The sequence below is a fragment of the Orcinus orca genome, chromosome 2, assembly GCF_937001465.1.
Source record: "Orcinus orca chromosome 2, mOrcOrc1.1, whole genome shotgun sequence".
Lineage (NCBI taxonomy): Eukaryota > Metazoa > Chordata > Mammalia > Artiodactyla > Delphinidae > Orcinus > Orcinus orca.
The window spans coordinates 124,832,529-124,847,003 of NC_064560.1; the positions used below are offsets into that span (position 1 = coordinate 124,832,529).

The 14,475-nt window shown below is 41.0% G+C and overlaps 2 protein-coding genes and 1 long non-coding RNA gene across 5 annotated transcripts in view; 1 reads left to right on the forward strand and 2 right to left on the reverse strand.

Moving 5' to 3' along the window:
- SLC12A6 (solute carrier family 12 member 6) overlaps positions 1 to 9,190 on the reverse strand; it is a 94,705-nt gene extending 85,515 nt beyond the window's left edge. For 2 of the 3 annotated variants that reach the window (XM_004274045.3, XM_004274043.3), the window contains exon 1: positions 7,574 to 9,189. In XM_004274045.3, coding sequence (XP_004274093.1) covers positions 7,574 to 7,844 — 271 coding nt within the window. In that variant the 5' untranslated portion in view covers positions 7,845 to 9,189. Of the gene's footprint in view, positions 1 to 7,573 lie in introns of all 3 variants that reach the window. The other variant, XM_033435861.2, reaches the window with a different exon arrangement.
- LOC125963408 (uncharacterized) overlaps positions 1 to 14,475 on the forward strand; it is a 500,580-nt gene that overhangs the window by 269,418 nt on the left and 216,687 nt on the right. The window lies entirely within an intron of this gene.
- On the reverse strand, positions 12,458 to 13,304 carry NOP10 (NOP10 ribonucleoprotein). The gene is made up of 2 exons (XM_004274051.4): positions 13,149 to 13,304; positions 12,458 to 12,848 (listed from the first exon to the last, which is right to left on the reverse strand). The coding sequence occupies exons 1-2, from the start codon at positions 13,200 to 13,202 to the stop codon at positions 12,708 to 12,710; spliced, it is 195 nt and encodes a 64-aa protein (XP_004274099.1). The 5' UTR covers positions 13,203 to 13,304; the 3' UTR covers positions 12,458 to 12,707.

Below are 14,475 nucleotides of genomic sequence, written 5' to 3' on the forward strand. Positions count from 1 at the left end.
AATGAATACCCTTACCCCAAAAGGAAAAACAGCCTTGTCTGGTAAAATGGAAGAAATTTAGGCGCCACTTTGCCAAAAATTAAAGCTATCTACCAAATGGTTCCAACTGTAAACAGATGAATGCTATCAACTGAATATCTTGCACGGATTTCTCAAGGCCATATGAAATGTAATAAGGCTTAGCAATGCAGTAACAAAAATACAAAGCAGAAGACTGAAACCCAGCTCTCAGTTAAATAATACGAAATTTTAAAAAGAAAAAAACAAAAAACTAAAGTTAGGATTAAGACCTAAGTATACCTGCCATTTCCTAACAACTTAATACAGCTTTTGTTTTCTATTTCTGTCCTTTCCAAGTACAAAAACTTAAATTTTAAGGAAAAACAAAAAAAAGTTTTAGACCTTACATTTTTTCAGTTAAAACATCCAGTGGTAATTTCAAATTTTCAAGTTTTGCATAGCCTCTCAGATTGACTTATTAATTGTACAATATTGGTTTGATTCTGAAATCTTGTTAACTGTGAATTCCACTCATGATTTAACAGTAGCTTAAAATTCTTCAAAAGTAAAATGCACTTGAATATCAGAAATGTTAAAAATATGACAAATGTACACCTTAGAACTGAGCAAATATGGTAATAATATTACCTATTAATCAACTATTAAACTTCTGCAGTTAAAGCAAGGTGCTGTGTGTGTGTGTGTGGTATTGTATGTTCTGCAGTCTTGTGCTCATATCTTTATACATAATTGCAGGGATTCTACAAAGTACACCAAAGCATTAATAACAGGGTTTTAATGGGGACTATCTTCTTGGTTTTCCATTTACTTATAAAATTTCATTAAAATAATACATTGTTTTACACAATCACAAAATAAAATGCTTTCATAATTCCTACAATACGGCTCTCCAAATTTTCATACCTACTGCTAAGAAACACATCACCAAGAACTTAAACACATAAAATCTGCACTATTCTGAGTCAACAAGCCCACCAAGTGCAGCTGTGCAGATTACATCACGCCAAAAGGGCAAGGGCGTTGGGGGGACTGAAATCCAGTTTGCCCGTCTCCAGTGAAGCTTGCAAGGGGTCTGGCTAGTCCAGAAGTATTTATTACGCAGAGGAGGCAAAAGGAGCACCACGATTCAAAAGTTTACAGCAAATATCATCCTTCTAGGTCAGTACAAATTGCCTTAAACGTCAGCATTAGAAACATTCCCCTTATTCTAAGAGCCTTAACATTAGAAAAGCATGACTTTTATAAGATTCTTAGGTACCCAGGAGTGTCCTCTTCCTTCTTTTCCATTCCAGTACAGGTAATATCAAAGCAAAGTTTATGAGAATCTGGAATCAAGAAACATGCCTCTGACAGGAAAAGAATGAGGCCCCGCACGGAAAGAATTAGTGAGGATACAGAAGAGACCACCCAAGATAAAAGACAGTAAGTTGAAGCAATCACTCTTCCAATCACTAATATTTAATCAAATATCTAGAGTATTCTAGGACAGAATCTATAAAAGAAAGTCCTTTCTATTAAAGTAGCTTTCTGGGGCTTCCCTGGTGGCGCAGTGGTTAAGAATCCACCTGCCAATGCAGGGAACACGGGTTCGAGCCCCGGTCCGGGAAGATCCCACATGCCGCGGAGCAACTAAGTCCGTGCGCCACAACTACTGAGCCTGCGCTCTAGAGCCCACGAGCCACAACTACTGAGCCCACATGCCACAACTACTGAAGCCCACGCGCCTAGAGCCCATGCTCTGCAACAACAGAAGCCACCTCAATGAGAAGCCCGCGCACCGCAACGAAGAGTAGCCCCTGCTCGCTGCAATCAGCGAAAGCCGGCGTGCAGCAACAAAGACCCAATGCAGCCAAAAATTAATAAATAAATAAAATTTATTTAAATAAATAAATAACGTAACTTTCTGGATTGCAGTCCAACCTTTTAAAAGCTTGTATTACAGATATTTTCAAATATACACAAAGTCAGAGAAAACAGTAAAATGAATCCTCATTAATCCAATTCAACCAATTATAAATGTTTGCCAATCGTATCTATCTCTCCTCAACTGTTTTGTGGCGTGGGGGGAGGGAGGGTGGAGTACACTTCGTTTCACCTGTAAATATGTCAATATGTATCTCTACAGATAAGGGCTTTATATTACCACAATGTCATAAATATACCTAAGAAAATTCACAATAATTCCTTAGTATTTTTTAACACCAAGTACGTGGTCAAATTTCCCTGATTTTCTCAAAAGTGGCTTTTTACAGTTGTTTTGTTCACATCCGGATCCAAAGAAAGTCCACACATTGCATTTGGTTGACAGCTTTTTATCTGTAACAGCTCCCCACCCCACCCCTTTGTTCTCTCCTCCTCCACTCCACGCCATTTATTTGTTGAAAAGTCTAGTTATTCAATAAAATTTCCCACATTCTGGATTTAGCTGATTGCTACTTGTGGTGTAAAGTAGTATATTATAAAGTTTAGTCATTGGCTTTGCAGTATGGAGGAGAGGGGGAAAAAACAGAGGTGGTCTGTAACCAAAACGTTTCACACAAGTGCTACTTGTCTTTAAAAAAAAGTGGGGGGAGGAATTGAGCTTGGAAAAAAAAAATCTATCAGAGGATGCTATCAGGAAAGCTAAGAAGGTGCCAAATCCATGTGTTTTTACAAAACTATCCATTTTACTATGTTACACAATGTTAGTTACAGCTCTCTGTTAGTGTGTCAAAGTGAAATGGTAGTATTCAATAACCATATAATATGAAAGGTATATTTAAAAGAAAGGTAATAGTCACCTGCAATTGGCAATACAATGTAATTCACTTATTGTTGCTTGGGGCAAAAAACTAGAATTTTTTTCCAAAAGTATAAAAAGATTGCTTTGTACTTTGAAACATGCTCTTATGAAAAATAAAAAGATAGCTTTGCAACATTATTCTGATTCTTAGTCAAACGTTATTTAACCCTAGCATGAGAGATTGATGTGACCTACGAATAACACACAGAATTGGTAGACCAGCAGAGTGGGCTAAACGTCCATGTGTAATATAATGGCACCAAGTGCAGATAAATACTCTGTAAGACCTACTGGCATTTAAGGAAAAGCCTGCTGGGCCTTGTCCACTTGGTGAACTTCTGCTTACCCTTCGCAGCCCACCTCAGGTAGGAAAGTTCTTCCCATGCATATAAGATTAATCCCTCTTCCCTTCTGAGCTATGGTCTCCAACTCTGGCTGAAGAGCTTTTAAATACTGTGGACAAAGAATGTTGCCTGCCATATCAGTGAACAAAGGATGTTGAGGCCATCGAGCCATCAGTCACTGCAGCCACCCCCAATGGTGCACCCTGAGGGGATTCAAGATGGAGAAAAACAGGATACTGGCCCTAGATAGCTAAGGCTCATCTCAAAGGAATAATTTCAATAAGCCCAGAGTCCTGAATCTTCTCATACACAGAACAGCACTAAATTCAATAACTTGAGATGTCTGGTTTTCTTTAATTAGCAGTAATCTTTTGATGTTTCCACGACTTGGTTTTTTTTGCAAAAACTCCTGTATATCCTGGCTCCTCCCTTACATCTTCACAACAGTCCCTCAGAGCTGTATGAGAGGTTGTCTTACTGAGGGTTTAAGTCCTCAGTAAGTCTGTCAAGTAAAATGTAATTCTCAACTTTTAGGTTGTGCATTTTTTTCAGTCGACATCATTATGTTCTTCAGGTCCCTGTCCTCAAGAACCTACAGCCTAACCGAGGAAGATAATATGTAAACAAACAAATAAAAAACCAAAATTCAGTGAAATAGGTGCTCTAGTAGTAGTCTGTATAAGAGATACAGGGACTTAAAGAACTGATCTGATCTATCTGGGTGTCGGGTTGAATGAGAAAAGGTTTCAGAGGTGGCTCCATGAAGGAGGGGCTTATCTAAATAATTTTTGCATCTCTACCAGCTAACATCCCTCAGTAAAACTTGGTGACAGCCAGCCTCCAAGTTGGTACACTTAGAGGTCCTGACTCAACTGGCTTTTATTTTTACTCCACTTCAGAAACCCACTCCCAAGGCTGCACACTCGATCATGTTAACACTGGAACTGCCCCACCTCTGAATCCATTAACCCTAACATTCAATCTATCTGATCACAGTCTTCAATCCCTCTACATCATTCACTATCACTTTTACCTCATCAAGTCCTCCAGTCTCTCGGTGTCTCCATTTTACCTCAGTTCATCGTTTTCCTTAGCTATATTTTTCTACTGTATTATTCTAAAATTTGCTGTATTTTTTTTTGTATTTTGACGTATACTTCTATTCCTGCATTTATCATACAGCATTATAATTTATATGAAAATTTGTTTGCTTTCTCTATTAGATCATAACTTTCCTTAGAACAGTAATTGGATTCTTCTTCTCAGTCCTGCATCCTTAGCACCCAGAACAGAGCCTGGCCCATAATAATTGATCAGTAAATGTTGGTGCAAGTGTTCTTGTCATTTTCACCACTATTGCCATGAGCGCTCCAAAGGCAGAACCTATATTTTACCTGAGCATTTCCTATAGTTCCTACTGGAGTGCCTCACACACATCAGAGCCTCAGGGAGCATTTGTTGAATTGTAAAAGGTTGAAATGTTATTAGAAAATGTATAAGACATATAAAAATATGTTCTCTTCTCTATTTTGGTATTATTATTTTAACAATCATTTAAGTTAACCAAATGGTGATGAGGCAAATGTAAACAATGTTCATCATGGCAGAGGCAAAATGATGTAATGGAAAGCCCTGGACAGAAGTCAGGAGGCCTGCATTTCAGTCTTGGCTCTGCCACTCATGATCTACAAATAACTATCTCTGTAAGCCTTAGTTTCCTCACTTATTAAAATGGGCTTTGACCAGAATTTGATTCTTGATCATCTGAGGTTCCCTAACTAACATGCTATGGCTCATAAAATTTTTTTAATTACAAAAGTGATACACTCTCAATATAAAAGATTGTACATGCCCTACTGAATTGTTTAGATAAAGGAAAATTCCCAGTCTCCACCCTATTTTCATAACTGTCCAGAGGTATCCACTCTCAGCAGTTCCTTCTGTACCTTTAAGGCATTCTTCACGCATAAGCAAGTACAGTGCTAAGATCGCTGATTTTATTTACCAACTTGACAGTCCCATAAGTTCTAATGGAACCTTGACAAAATGAAAAAGAACTATAAACACTTTGATAGCAGAAAGATAATTACTACTCAAAAGGCCAACAGTAGAAAAAAATTAAAACACAGATAGAAATAAATATTTAAAATTTGGTGTGTCACCCCACCTTGGTTGTGCAATGTAATGTGAATAAAAGGTATATGACACGATAAGAAACTTAAGGTGGGAAGAAATGTGGGAGGCATGGGAATTGTGGGGAAAGGAGAGAGAATGATACCAATGTCACAACCACTGAAGGATGTAAAAAGGGTCCCCCCACCAAAAAAAAAAAAATCACAAAATTCTAAATGGTAAAATAGCAAACACAATTCTGAAATACATTATGAACTTAAGGATAGAGTCCACTGTAGAAGAGGAAGTAGTTGTTTTCCTATACTAAATCCAACCCAGAGACAAATGTAGATTAGCACGTCCTTGATTTTCTTGACAACAGCATCCTTTGAAGATCAACATCTAAGTCCAGTAAGGGTATCTGCATATTACAAGGCCAAAGGTGAAATAATTACATTTCTAACCAGTTCCCTCTGATGGTGTGGAAAATATATCACAGGATGATCATCATAAGAAATTTTTTAAAAGACAATAAGAGAAAAATAGGTCATTGGGAAAGTAGGAAACTCGATTCCCAAGAATACTCTAGGGAAAAGTGCGATCTAATGGCTGGATTGTTAATTTCCCTTTCTCTAGTACCAGAGACTATTTAAACATTAAGGAAGATGTTAGGTAGAGAACCAAGCTTTAACTTCTGTACCCAGCTAAACGAGATAGATTTTACCTACACACGTCCCCAGTTTTACCTTATGGTGTAAAGCAATACCACTCTAGACCTTAAAGAATGCTTATAGATAAGGACAGAAGCCTGGACAAGGATCCCGTTTCTGCAAGGCTAACTAACACATTACTGAAATAAGTCCACTTTTAAAAACAGAATAAAAATACAATTCCATAATATATAAGTCAGAAACCCAACAACATTTAACTATAAATTACCTAATGACAATTACAGCATTAAAAAAATTAACACTTACAGTCTTATCTGGTATTTTTACAACCTAAATAGAGTATGATGTGTAAAAACTAAAACTACAATTTAGAATTAATTTGTAAGAAGAGAAAATGATGAATTATTTTTTATTCCATAATGTAATTTTAACACCATGGTACATAGTGTAAAGTCTGTCAAGGAGTTGAAAATTGTTAAAAGTCCAAGAATCGACCTGTAATGTCTTCATAAAAAAAAAGATTAGTCAAGGATAAGTGAATTCCAGGACTATAAACTTTACCAAATCTACCTTGTCTCCAGACATTAAAAAACAGAAATAAGGAACTAAAATCATTCTGGTTTCCTGCACTCTTTAGGTTAGGAGGAACAATATTTCCTGACACCGGAAAATGGCAATTCAGTGGCTGAAGCTACGGTTTTCAAATGTGGGTAGAATATCATTGTAAGAACCTTGAAGATTCTTAAGAGAAGTTTTCATTACCTGACAGATCTACGTTAGTTAGAACATAGCATAAAACTAAATATATAAAGCAGTACGGCACTTCTCAAACTTTTCTACTTCAGAGTCCGAAAAATGTTATGACCTCTCTGTTTTACCTCATCACCTCTTTCTCACTAAACCCAATGAAAACCTCCAAGCCCGCAGACACAAATTGGTTTAGGAAGCTGAATGTCTGCAGTGGTCAGTATAAGTCAGAAGTAGCTTGTGTGCTACTTCCTGACTACAAAGTCTCAGCACTCAGTACATTCCATCTAAACTTCAAAGTGAAGAAATTATGTGGGAATCAGAAATCTCCATTTGACAGGATAGCCCCCTCAGATCTACCCAGCCTCACCCTGAGTGAGCTGTGCTACTCGAACCACTGTCTCTGTAAAGTATAATTTTTTAAAAAGAATTTTGTGATACAGTATCTGAAGTCTTTACAGGAAAGCCAGTAACTAAGATATGATCAATAACTACTCCTCATAACTGGCCTTAAAAGCAAACTGTAACAGTTGGAGCCCCAAAGACAACTCTCCACTAAATTTTACAATTTAGGATTCTCCATGCTGGAAAATTGTTAAATTCTTTGATATTCATCCTTAACCAAAATACCCATTTCAATTCTAAGAATACAAGAATGAGGAAGTCAAAACATACATCTACTTTCCTTCTTGTCATATACCTTCGCACACACCAAATTACTATTGCAGAGATCCACTATGCTAACCATTATTCCAAAGGGTTCCTAAGCATCTCAAAAAGAGGTACCTTGGTTCCTGATGATTATTCTACAATGGAAAAATGATTTCCCAGTATATTGTCATCCTGGACAAATAAGCCAGTAACGGAAATATTTTGTTGTCTGTGTTTCTACTTACCCTCAGAAACATCCTGGGGGTTAGAAGTCCGGTCACTAGCTGGATCCAGTGCAACAGTCGCCAGTGAACTGGTGGCTCCAGACATCTCACTTATAGGCTCACTACGGCTTGTTTCAGGTACACTTTCCCGGGAGCTAAATCTTACCCGGGAACTGGATCGAGAACTGAGGTCCGGGCTGGTGTCTGACAAACCTGGAATGTCATCGATCTTTGTTGGTGTCACCATGAACCGAACTGAAGCCATCTTGGTGGTGTTTTCTGAAGGATGCATTTTTCTTTTTCTTTTCCTTTATAAGGACAAAGAAAAAAGAAAAAACCCTGCAAAACCCTTCCTCCTACGCTAGCAATTTTGGTTGCAAAAATAGAAAAGATAACTTAAAAAAAAAAAACCTCTCAATTACCTTGATTTACACCACACAAAAAGCCACTATATATAAGAATCCTTCTACTCAGAATTCAAGCCGCCTGTCCTAAAAAGTGCACTACCAGCAGCTGAAAAATATTTAAGGAAAAAAAAAAAAAGACAAACGATGACAATCTCGTGTAACTTCGTTCCTTCAGAATGAAGAGCTATCTTAGTCATCTCCCCTGGTCCAGGGATGCGGGCAGACAGCCATGGTCTCAGAGAAGCAGGTGACGAAGCCTTTCTCTCCTCGACCTTAAGGTTTCTGCCGAGGTAGTTAGTCCCTTATCTGTAAATGTCCCACGGCTAGATGAACAAAGTGCGCAGAGGCCCACCCTTATCAAGCGAATATAGACAGTATAGATCAGATTGCGAAACGGTGTACACCCGACCACCTGTTGTGTATCAGGTGAATACCCCACAGGTCTGGCTGGGAGGAGATGTGTGTAGAGCCACCCGATGTTTTTGAGGCCGATAATCCACTTGGGTCTGGTGGGAGAGGTGAGCATGCATAACGGGAAAAATATCGCACACTATGGATGGAGGAGAATGAGACAAGGGTGAGGAGAGGCGGTTGCAGGGGCAAAGCGGATTTCTGCCTCCGAGAGGTCTGCGGGGGTGGCCCTCCCGCTGTTCTGGCAGAAAGGTCCCTGGGATCTGGGAGGAGGCGGCTAGCGGATCGAGACTCCGCGGACTGCAGTTCAGGGTCGTGGCAGGTAGCTGCTAGTCCATCGAGCCCCCGATCGGTTTGCTGGGTTTCTCCTGCGTATGACAGGACGAGCCACCCCTTTGCCGGAGACGCTTTCCTCCCCTACCAGGGCCCCGGCGCAAGGTCAGCCCCTTCGCTGTTCTTCCTTCGGGCCCTAACAGAAGAGGAGACGGCCTCGCAGGCTGGCCCTGGCTGAGCAGGAGGGAGCGGCGAGGATGGGGGTAGGAGGAGGTCGCAGGTGCGGGATCCCGGCGCCAGCTGATTCGGATGCGCGCGCAGCTGTTGTTTACCAGCGGGTAACTGTTTCCGAGCCGCGGCGGGCGCCGGGGGGCTTGGGCTGCCGGGGAGGGAGCCTCCTCCCCGGTCAGATGCCAGAGCAGCAGTTACGTGACCTCGCCGCCCCCGGCCCCGGGCCCGGCGGGCTGTGCCGGCGGCGCCGCAGCCCCTCCCTTTCCTCCCCGCTCGTTCCTCATTCGAGGTTAACGGTCCGAAGAGAAACCTGGGGGAGCGGTCGGAGGGCGTCACAGTCCCACGAGCACCCGAAAGCCCCGCCCAGTCTCTGCAGCCCGCGAAGTGGCGGAGAGGGCTCCGCGCATGCGCTCGCCCGGGTCGCAGCGGGACTGGCGGACAAGGGGCGGGGCCGAGCGTGGGAGGCCCGGAGCATGACGGGAATTGTAGTTGGGTGTGGGGTCCTGAGCTGCCTGCATCTGAGAAAAACGCTTTTCGCTCTTGGTCCTGCTGAGTTGTGGTCCTGCTGTGTTGCACAAACTCATTCTGGAGGTAGGCGATGCCCCTCAGACCCTCAGAAACCATCTCTCTTTACTAAGAGTGTCCCTGAAAATACCACTCATAATTTCTTTAAAAATTACAAACCTCTCAATACCATATATCTCCAATATATGGTATATATTGGGTATGACCCTCATTGGAGTTTTTACGTAGTGGTCTATTATAAAGCATTGTATGCTCAAATTTATACATAGTTTGGGCTACCTTTTTTTTTCTTGTCCTTTAAAAAAGTGCTGTTTTTTTTACAATGTATATATCTATCAAATCATCACAGTTGTACACCTTAAATATATAGTTTTGTCAATTTTACCTCAGTAAAACTGGAAAAAAAAATGCTGTATTCATTTTCTAGTCAGACTGAAAGCTTCATTAAAGAAAGCGTCTTTAATTTTAGACCTGGAGAAGCCATTGAGATACTTTCTCTTGACTCCATTCAGTGTTTTCCCTACTACTGCCACCAGAATATTTTTCTTAGAATGTTTATTTAATGCATGAATAGGTGTTCAATAAATTTGACTCATCAATGTTTTGTCTGAAAATTATTTCCTAGAGCTTTGATCAAGACATTAATTTTATTTTTTCATTGAAGTACAGTTGATTTACAAGGCTGTGCCAATCTCTGCGGTACAGCAAAGTGACTCAGTTATACACATAGAGACATCCTTTTTTTAATATTCTTTTCCATTATAGTTTATCACAGGATGTTGAATATAGTTCCCTGTGCTATACCACAGGACCTTGTTATTTACCCAAACATTTAAATTCAACAGTCTGGGCCCTGGCTTTGTCTGGGTCCTTGCTCAGCACAAATGGAAATGTTTAAGATCATCCCTAGTAATAGATCACAACTGTATTTAAGATGTGAGCCAGTAAATTCCCTTTTATCAAATGACACACAAAGTCCAATATCCGGTTTAAAAGATCCAGGTAACAGAATGGAAACTAAATTCCTATTTAAAATGTAAATCTCCTCGAAGCTTGATTCTTTATAAAGCCTGTGATTATTCATTCAGGCTTACAGCTTTCTTACTTGAGGAAGGAAGAAATTTACTGAGGGATCAGTTTTCTCCTCAGGCATGCCTGCTGTTCATTCAAATCTTACAGACTTTCCCTTCATTTAAAAAAAAAATCCTGGATTTCTACAACATCGAATTTTGTTTCATACCACAGTGTATTTTCATTCACTTTATACTATACTTCTTAAGACTCTTCTCCCATTTCTGAGCACATCACACAATGTGCTCAGACCTAGGAGATCTCTTAAGGAAAAAAATTTTTGGTATATTCACACCAATTTGCCTTTCCATTACAGTCTACACAGTAAGTAGCATGGAAAATGCTAATCCTTTTTTTGGTGGGGAGGTAACTTATAAAGACAGAATCACAGTCAACATTTAAAAAAAATGATAGCATTCGTTTACTGACTTTGGTTCTTTTCTTTTTTATTTTGGCCATGCCAGATCCTAGCTCCCCGACCAGGGATCGAACCTGAACCCCCCAACAGTGGAAGCTCAGAGTCCTAACCACTTGGACTGCCAGGGAACTCCCCTGACTTTAGTTCTTAAAAAAACTTCCATAGCAGATACTTTTCCTAGTCATTTGCAGAATTTCTAACATTTCGTCGATCACTAACCCCTAATAGGATAGGACGACTCTTTAAAATCCCTCAGATTCTATGCTAAGAACCTTGTTCAGTGAACAGGCTAAGAAATAAAAAATTGCTTGACAGGAAATAATTATCTCATTTCACCATTCTCATAAATTTAAGTAACTGATTGAAAATCATGTCTTCTATTAACTATGACCCAAGTCTAGAGATGTTTTATTCTCAGCAGTCAACAACTATCCTGAACTTTTCTGCCGGGACAGTCAGACATCAGAGTCCATGAGAAACATATTTACTCCTTTCCAGGGCCAGTCTTGATAAATCAAATTCGTGCTGATTTAAGTTACATCTGCTTCTGGAGTCTAGAATCTTTGATATTGTAGAAAAAGAAGATTGTATCATTGGAATGCAAACTTCACAAAGCAGTTTTAAAATCAGTGGCACTAAGCAAACATTCAAATTCAATGTCAAAGGCCATGAATGAGAAGATTGGGAAATACTGACTTGATTAACTTGATAAGGAAAGGAAGAAGCTAGCATTTCTTGAATGCCTATATACGATATTTTGCCTCATCATCCCTCTAATATGAAGTAATTGGATTAAAAATTTATGGTTGCCCCATAATAGAAGCTCAAGTCCTAAGAAATCTTCCAGGATTTAAAAAAAAAAAAAAAAAACTAACCCCCAAGAGTAGCTTGAAAAACAACAAAAATCCCTGCTCGAATCTCTCATACCTCATCTTCTAAATTAAAATCCATGTGGAGTTCCACATACCAGCTAGCTACCAGAAAGAATATAAAGTTAGGTGTATGTAAGAAGAGAGAACTAAAAGCCTGGGAATATTTCCAGAGGGGCGGTAAATAAAGGCATTCCTATTCACAACGGTTGGACAAACACTGTAGGTACATTAAGCTCCACCACTGAACCCTATCAATATTAGAGTTAGAAGAGCAATTAGAAATGATGAGAAAAATGGAACTAAACAGGTTGACTTTCTCAAAGGTATACAGAGAGGGGAGAATCTGGTCTCCTGGCTTCCAATTCAATGCCTTTTCTCTACAATATAGCTGCTGTAATTTTTCAAGCAACTCTTCCATTTTCAGTCAGATGTCATTTCAACGGACAAAAAAATTACTTAAGTGAGCACACGGGTATTTTTCAGTGGATGCTGACAGCTGCACAGGAGTCTTTCTCAAGGTCTCTCCCCCATCCCCAGCACGCTTCTAAGACTCAAAGCACAGCACTGCTCCTGCTACAGAAGCCACCAAAGTTTCTCTTCCAAGTGGTCTTTTGTACCCCTGGGGTACTCTTCCCTCTCGTCTCCCTCGTTTTCGTTTTTAAACCACTCCTTTCTTCCCACAACACACAAAATAAGAGCTCTTTCAAATCATTTTAATAACCTGGCAGTGATTCAAAGTATGCAAGGAAGATTCAAACATCTTCCCTTTAAAGGGGATGCTACCACGATGGCCTCACCACAAGCATGATCAAAGGCAAGGATGAGACCGGATGCAAGGAGCAAGGGTCGTAGCAAGACTTCAAGGCTCACAAATGGAAGAGCTTGGTTTCAGAAAGTCTCCTGAGAGCTAGCAGGCGGCAGAAGAGACGTGAAATTTCAAGAGATCCTCAGAGGACGGGGCGCGGTTGCTGGGTCATGAGCACCTTGAAGCGTTTCTTGATGGTGACTCGGTGTCGAGAGTATTTGTCGTCTGGGGAGAACCGAGCAGGGTGGGCCGAGCAGGTCTGCTGTCCCATGGGGTCAAGCTTCTGCTCGAGAAGGAAAGACAGAACATAAGCTCAGTACTGGAGTCGTGGGAAAACCCAATCACTGGCGTCGTGAGGGAAATGGAGGCTGGGATGGGGAGGAGGCCGCGCGAAAAGGGTAAACATGAAGACAGGAGCCGCGACTGCTCAGATCAAGAAGCCACACACTCCTGCCTCTACCACGCCAGGCTTCTGGGCTTTCCGGTCCCCCCACCCACCTCGGCAACTGACGGGCTCGTCTTGACCGTTCCTCCCAACGACATTTCTCGCCATGTCTATATACAACCTGTTTCCTCCTCTCACCTTCAGCGTGTAGACCCGGTCTCCTTGCTCGTTGAGGTAATACTGGAGAAACATGACCACACAGAAGCGTGGGCTTCTCAGTCTGCAGCGCCTCTTAACTGAAGGCCTCACGTGTCAATTTCCTTCCGGGATAGCCGGGAAGTCTCGCTCTCAAAGCGCGCCGGGAAATGTAGTCCAGTTTATGCCTTTCTCCAGCAGGCCAGAATGGGGGCGCACTAGCGCAGGACTTGGCCCGTTGCAACCCAGTCGCAACCTTGCGGGCGGGCGTTCTAAGACACGTGGAGTGTGCCCACTGTGTGCCAGACACTTCTAGGCATTGGAGGGGGGTGGGGATGGACACAGTTTGAACATTAATGAATAGAATCCTGTCTTTATCTCAAAATTCACACCCATTTCAGAGGCAATGGGTTTCTAGCACCTGGAGAAACCAGGACTCCAGGATCCAGAGCCCCTTTTACCTCAGGGAAGAAAGAAGAAGGTTTTCTTCCCTCCCCGTTTTTACATCCGGTTCCCTCGCCCTATTTCAAAGTATTGGCGGCAAAGAGTGCATGATGGGTATTCAATATTCTGTACGAAGAAAGCGTGAAGTTATTTTATGAAACTCATGAAGTATGTTTTAGTGGTCGACCCAGGATTCAAACTCAGGTCTCTACCACAAATTCAACGTTCTTTCTTATAGTGGTGAGTAGCTAATAATAGCATAATAAGATGCATCTCCTAGAGGTATTGCGAATTTTTAAAAGAACGTACAATTTCTCCTTATAGGACTCTAGTTTAAAGAAATGAAAATTGGAACCCAGATATCATTAGAAAGATGATCATTGCCGTACTATTTATAACGGCAAAAACATTGTAACATATATTAATTTTATTAACAGAAAAACCGGAAAGCTTTTTTTTTTTTAAGAGTATAGCTTCTGTTTACTTGTAGTTGCATAAAATACCTCTGCAAGGATTCAGAAGAAATTTGGTTTCCTCTGGGATAAAGAACTCGGTTCCAGAGGAAAGGAGTGGAGGGAGACTTGCTGTGTATGCCATTTTGCATAGTTTGACTTTTTAACCGTGCTGATGTATTATTACCCGTTTAAAAAATTAAAATTATTGGGCTTCCCTGGTGGCGCAGTGGTTGAGAGTCCGCCTGCCGATGCAAGGGACACGGGTTCGTGTCCCGGTCTGGGAAGATCCCACATGCCGCGGAGCGGCTGGGCACGTGAGCCATGGCTGCTGAGCCTGCGCGTCCGTGAGCCTGTGCTCCCCAACGGGAGAGGCCACAACAGTGAGAGGCCCAAGTAACGCAAAAAAAAAAAAAAAAGAAAGAAAAAAATTA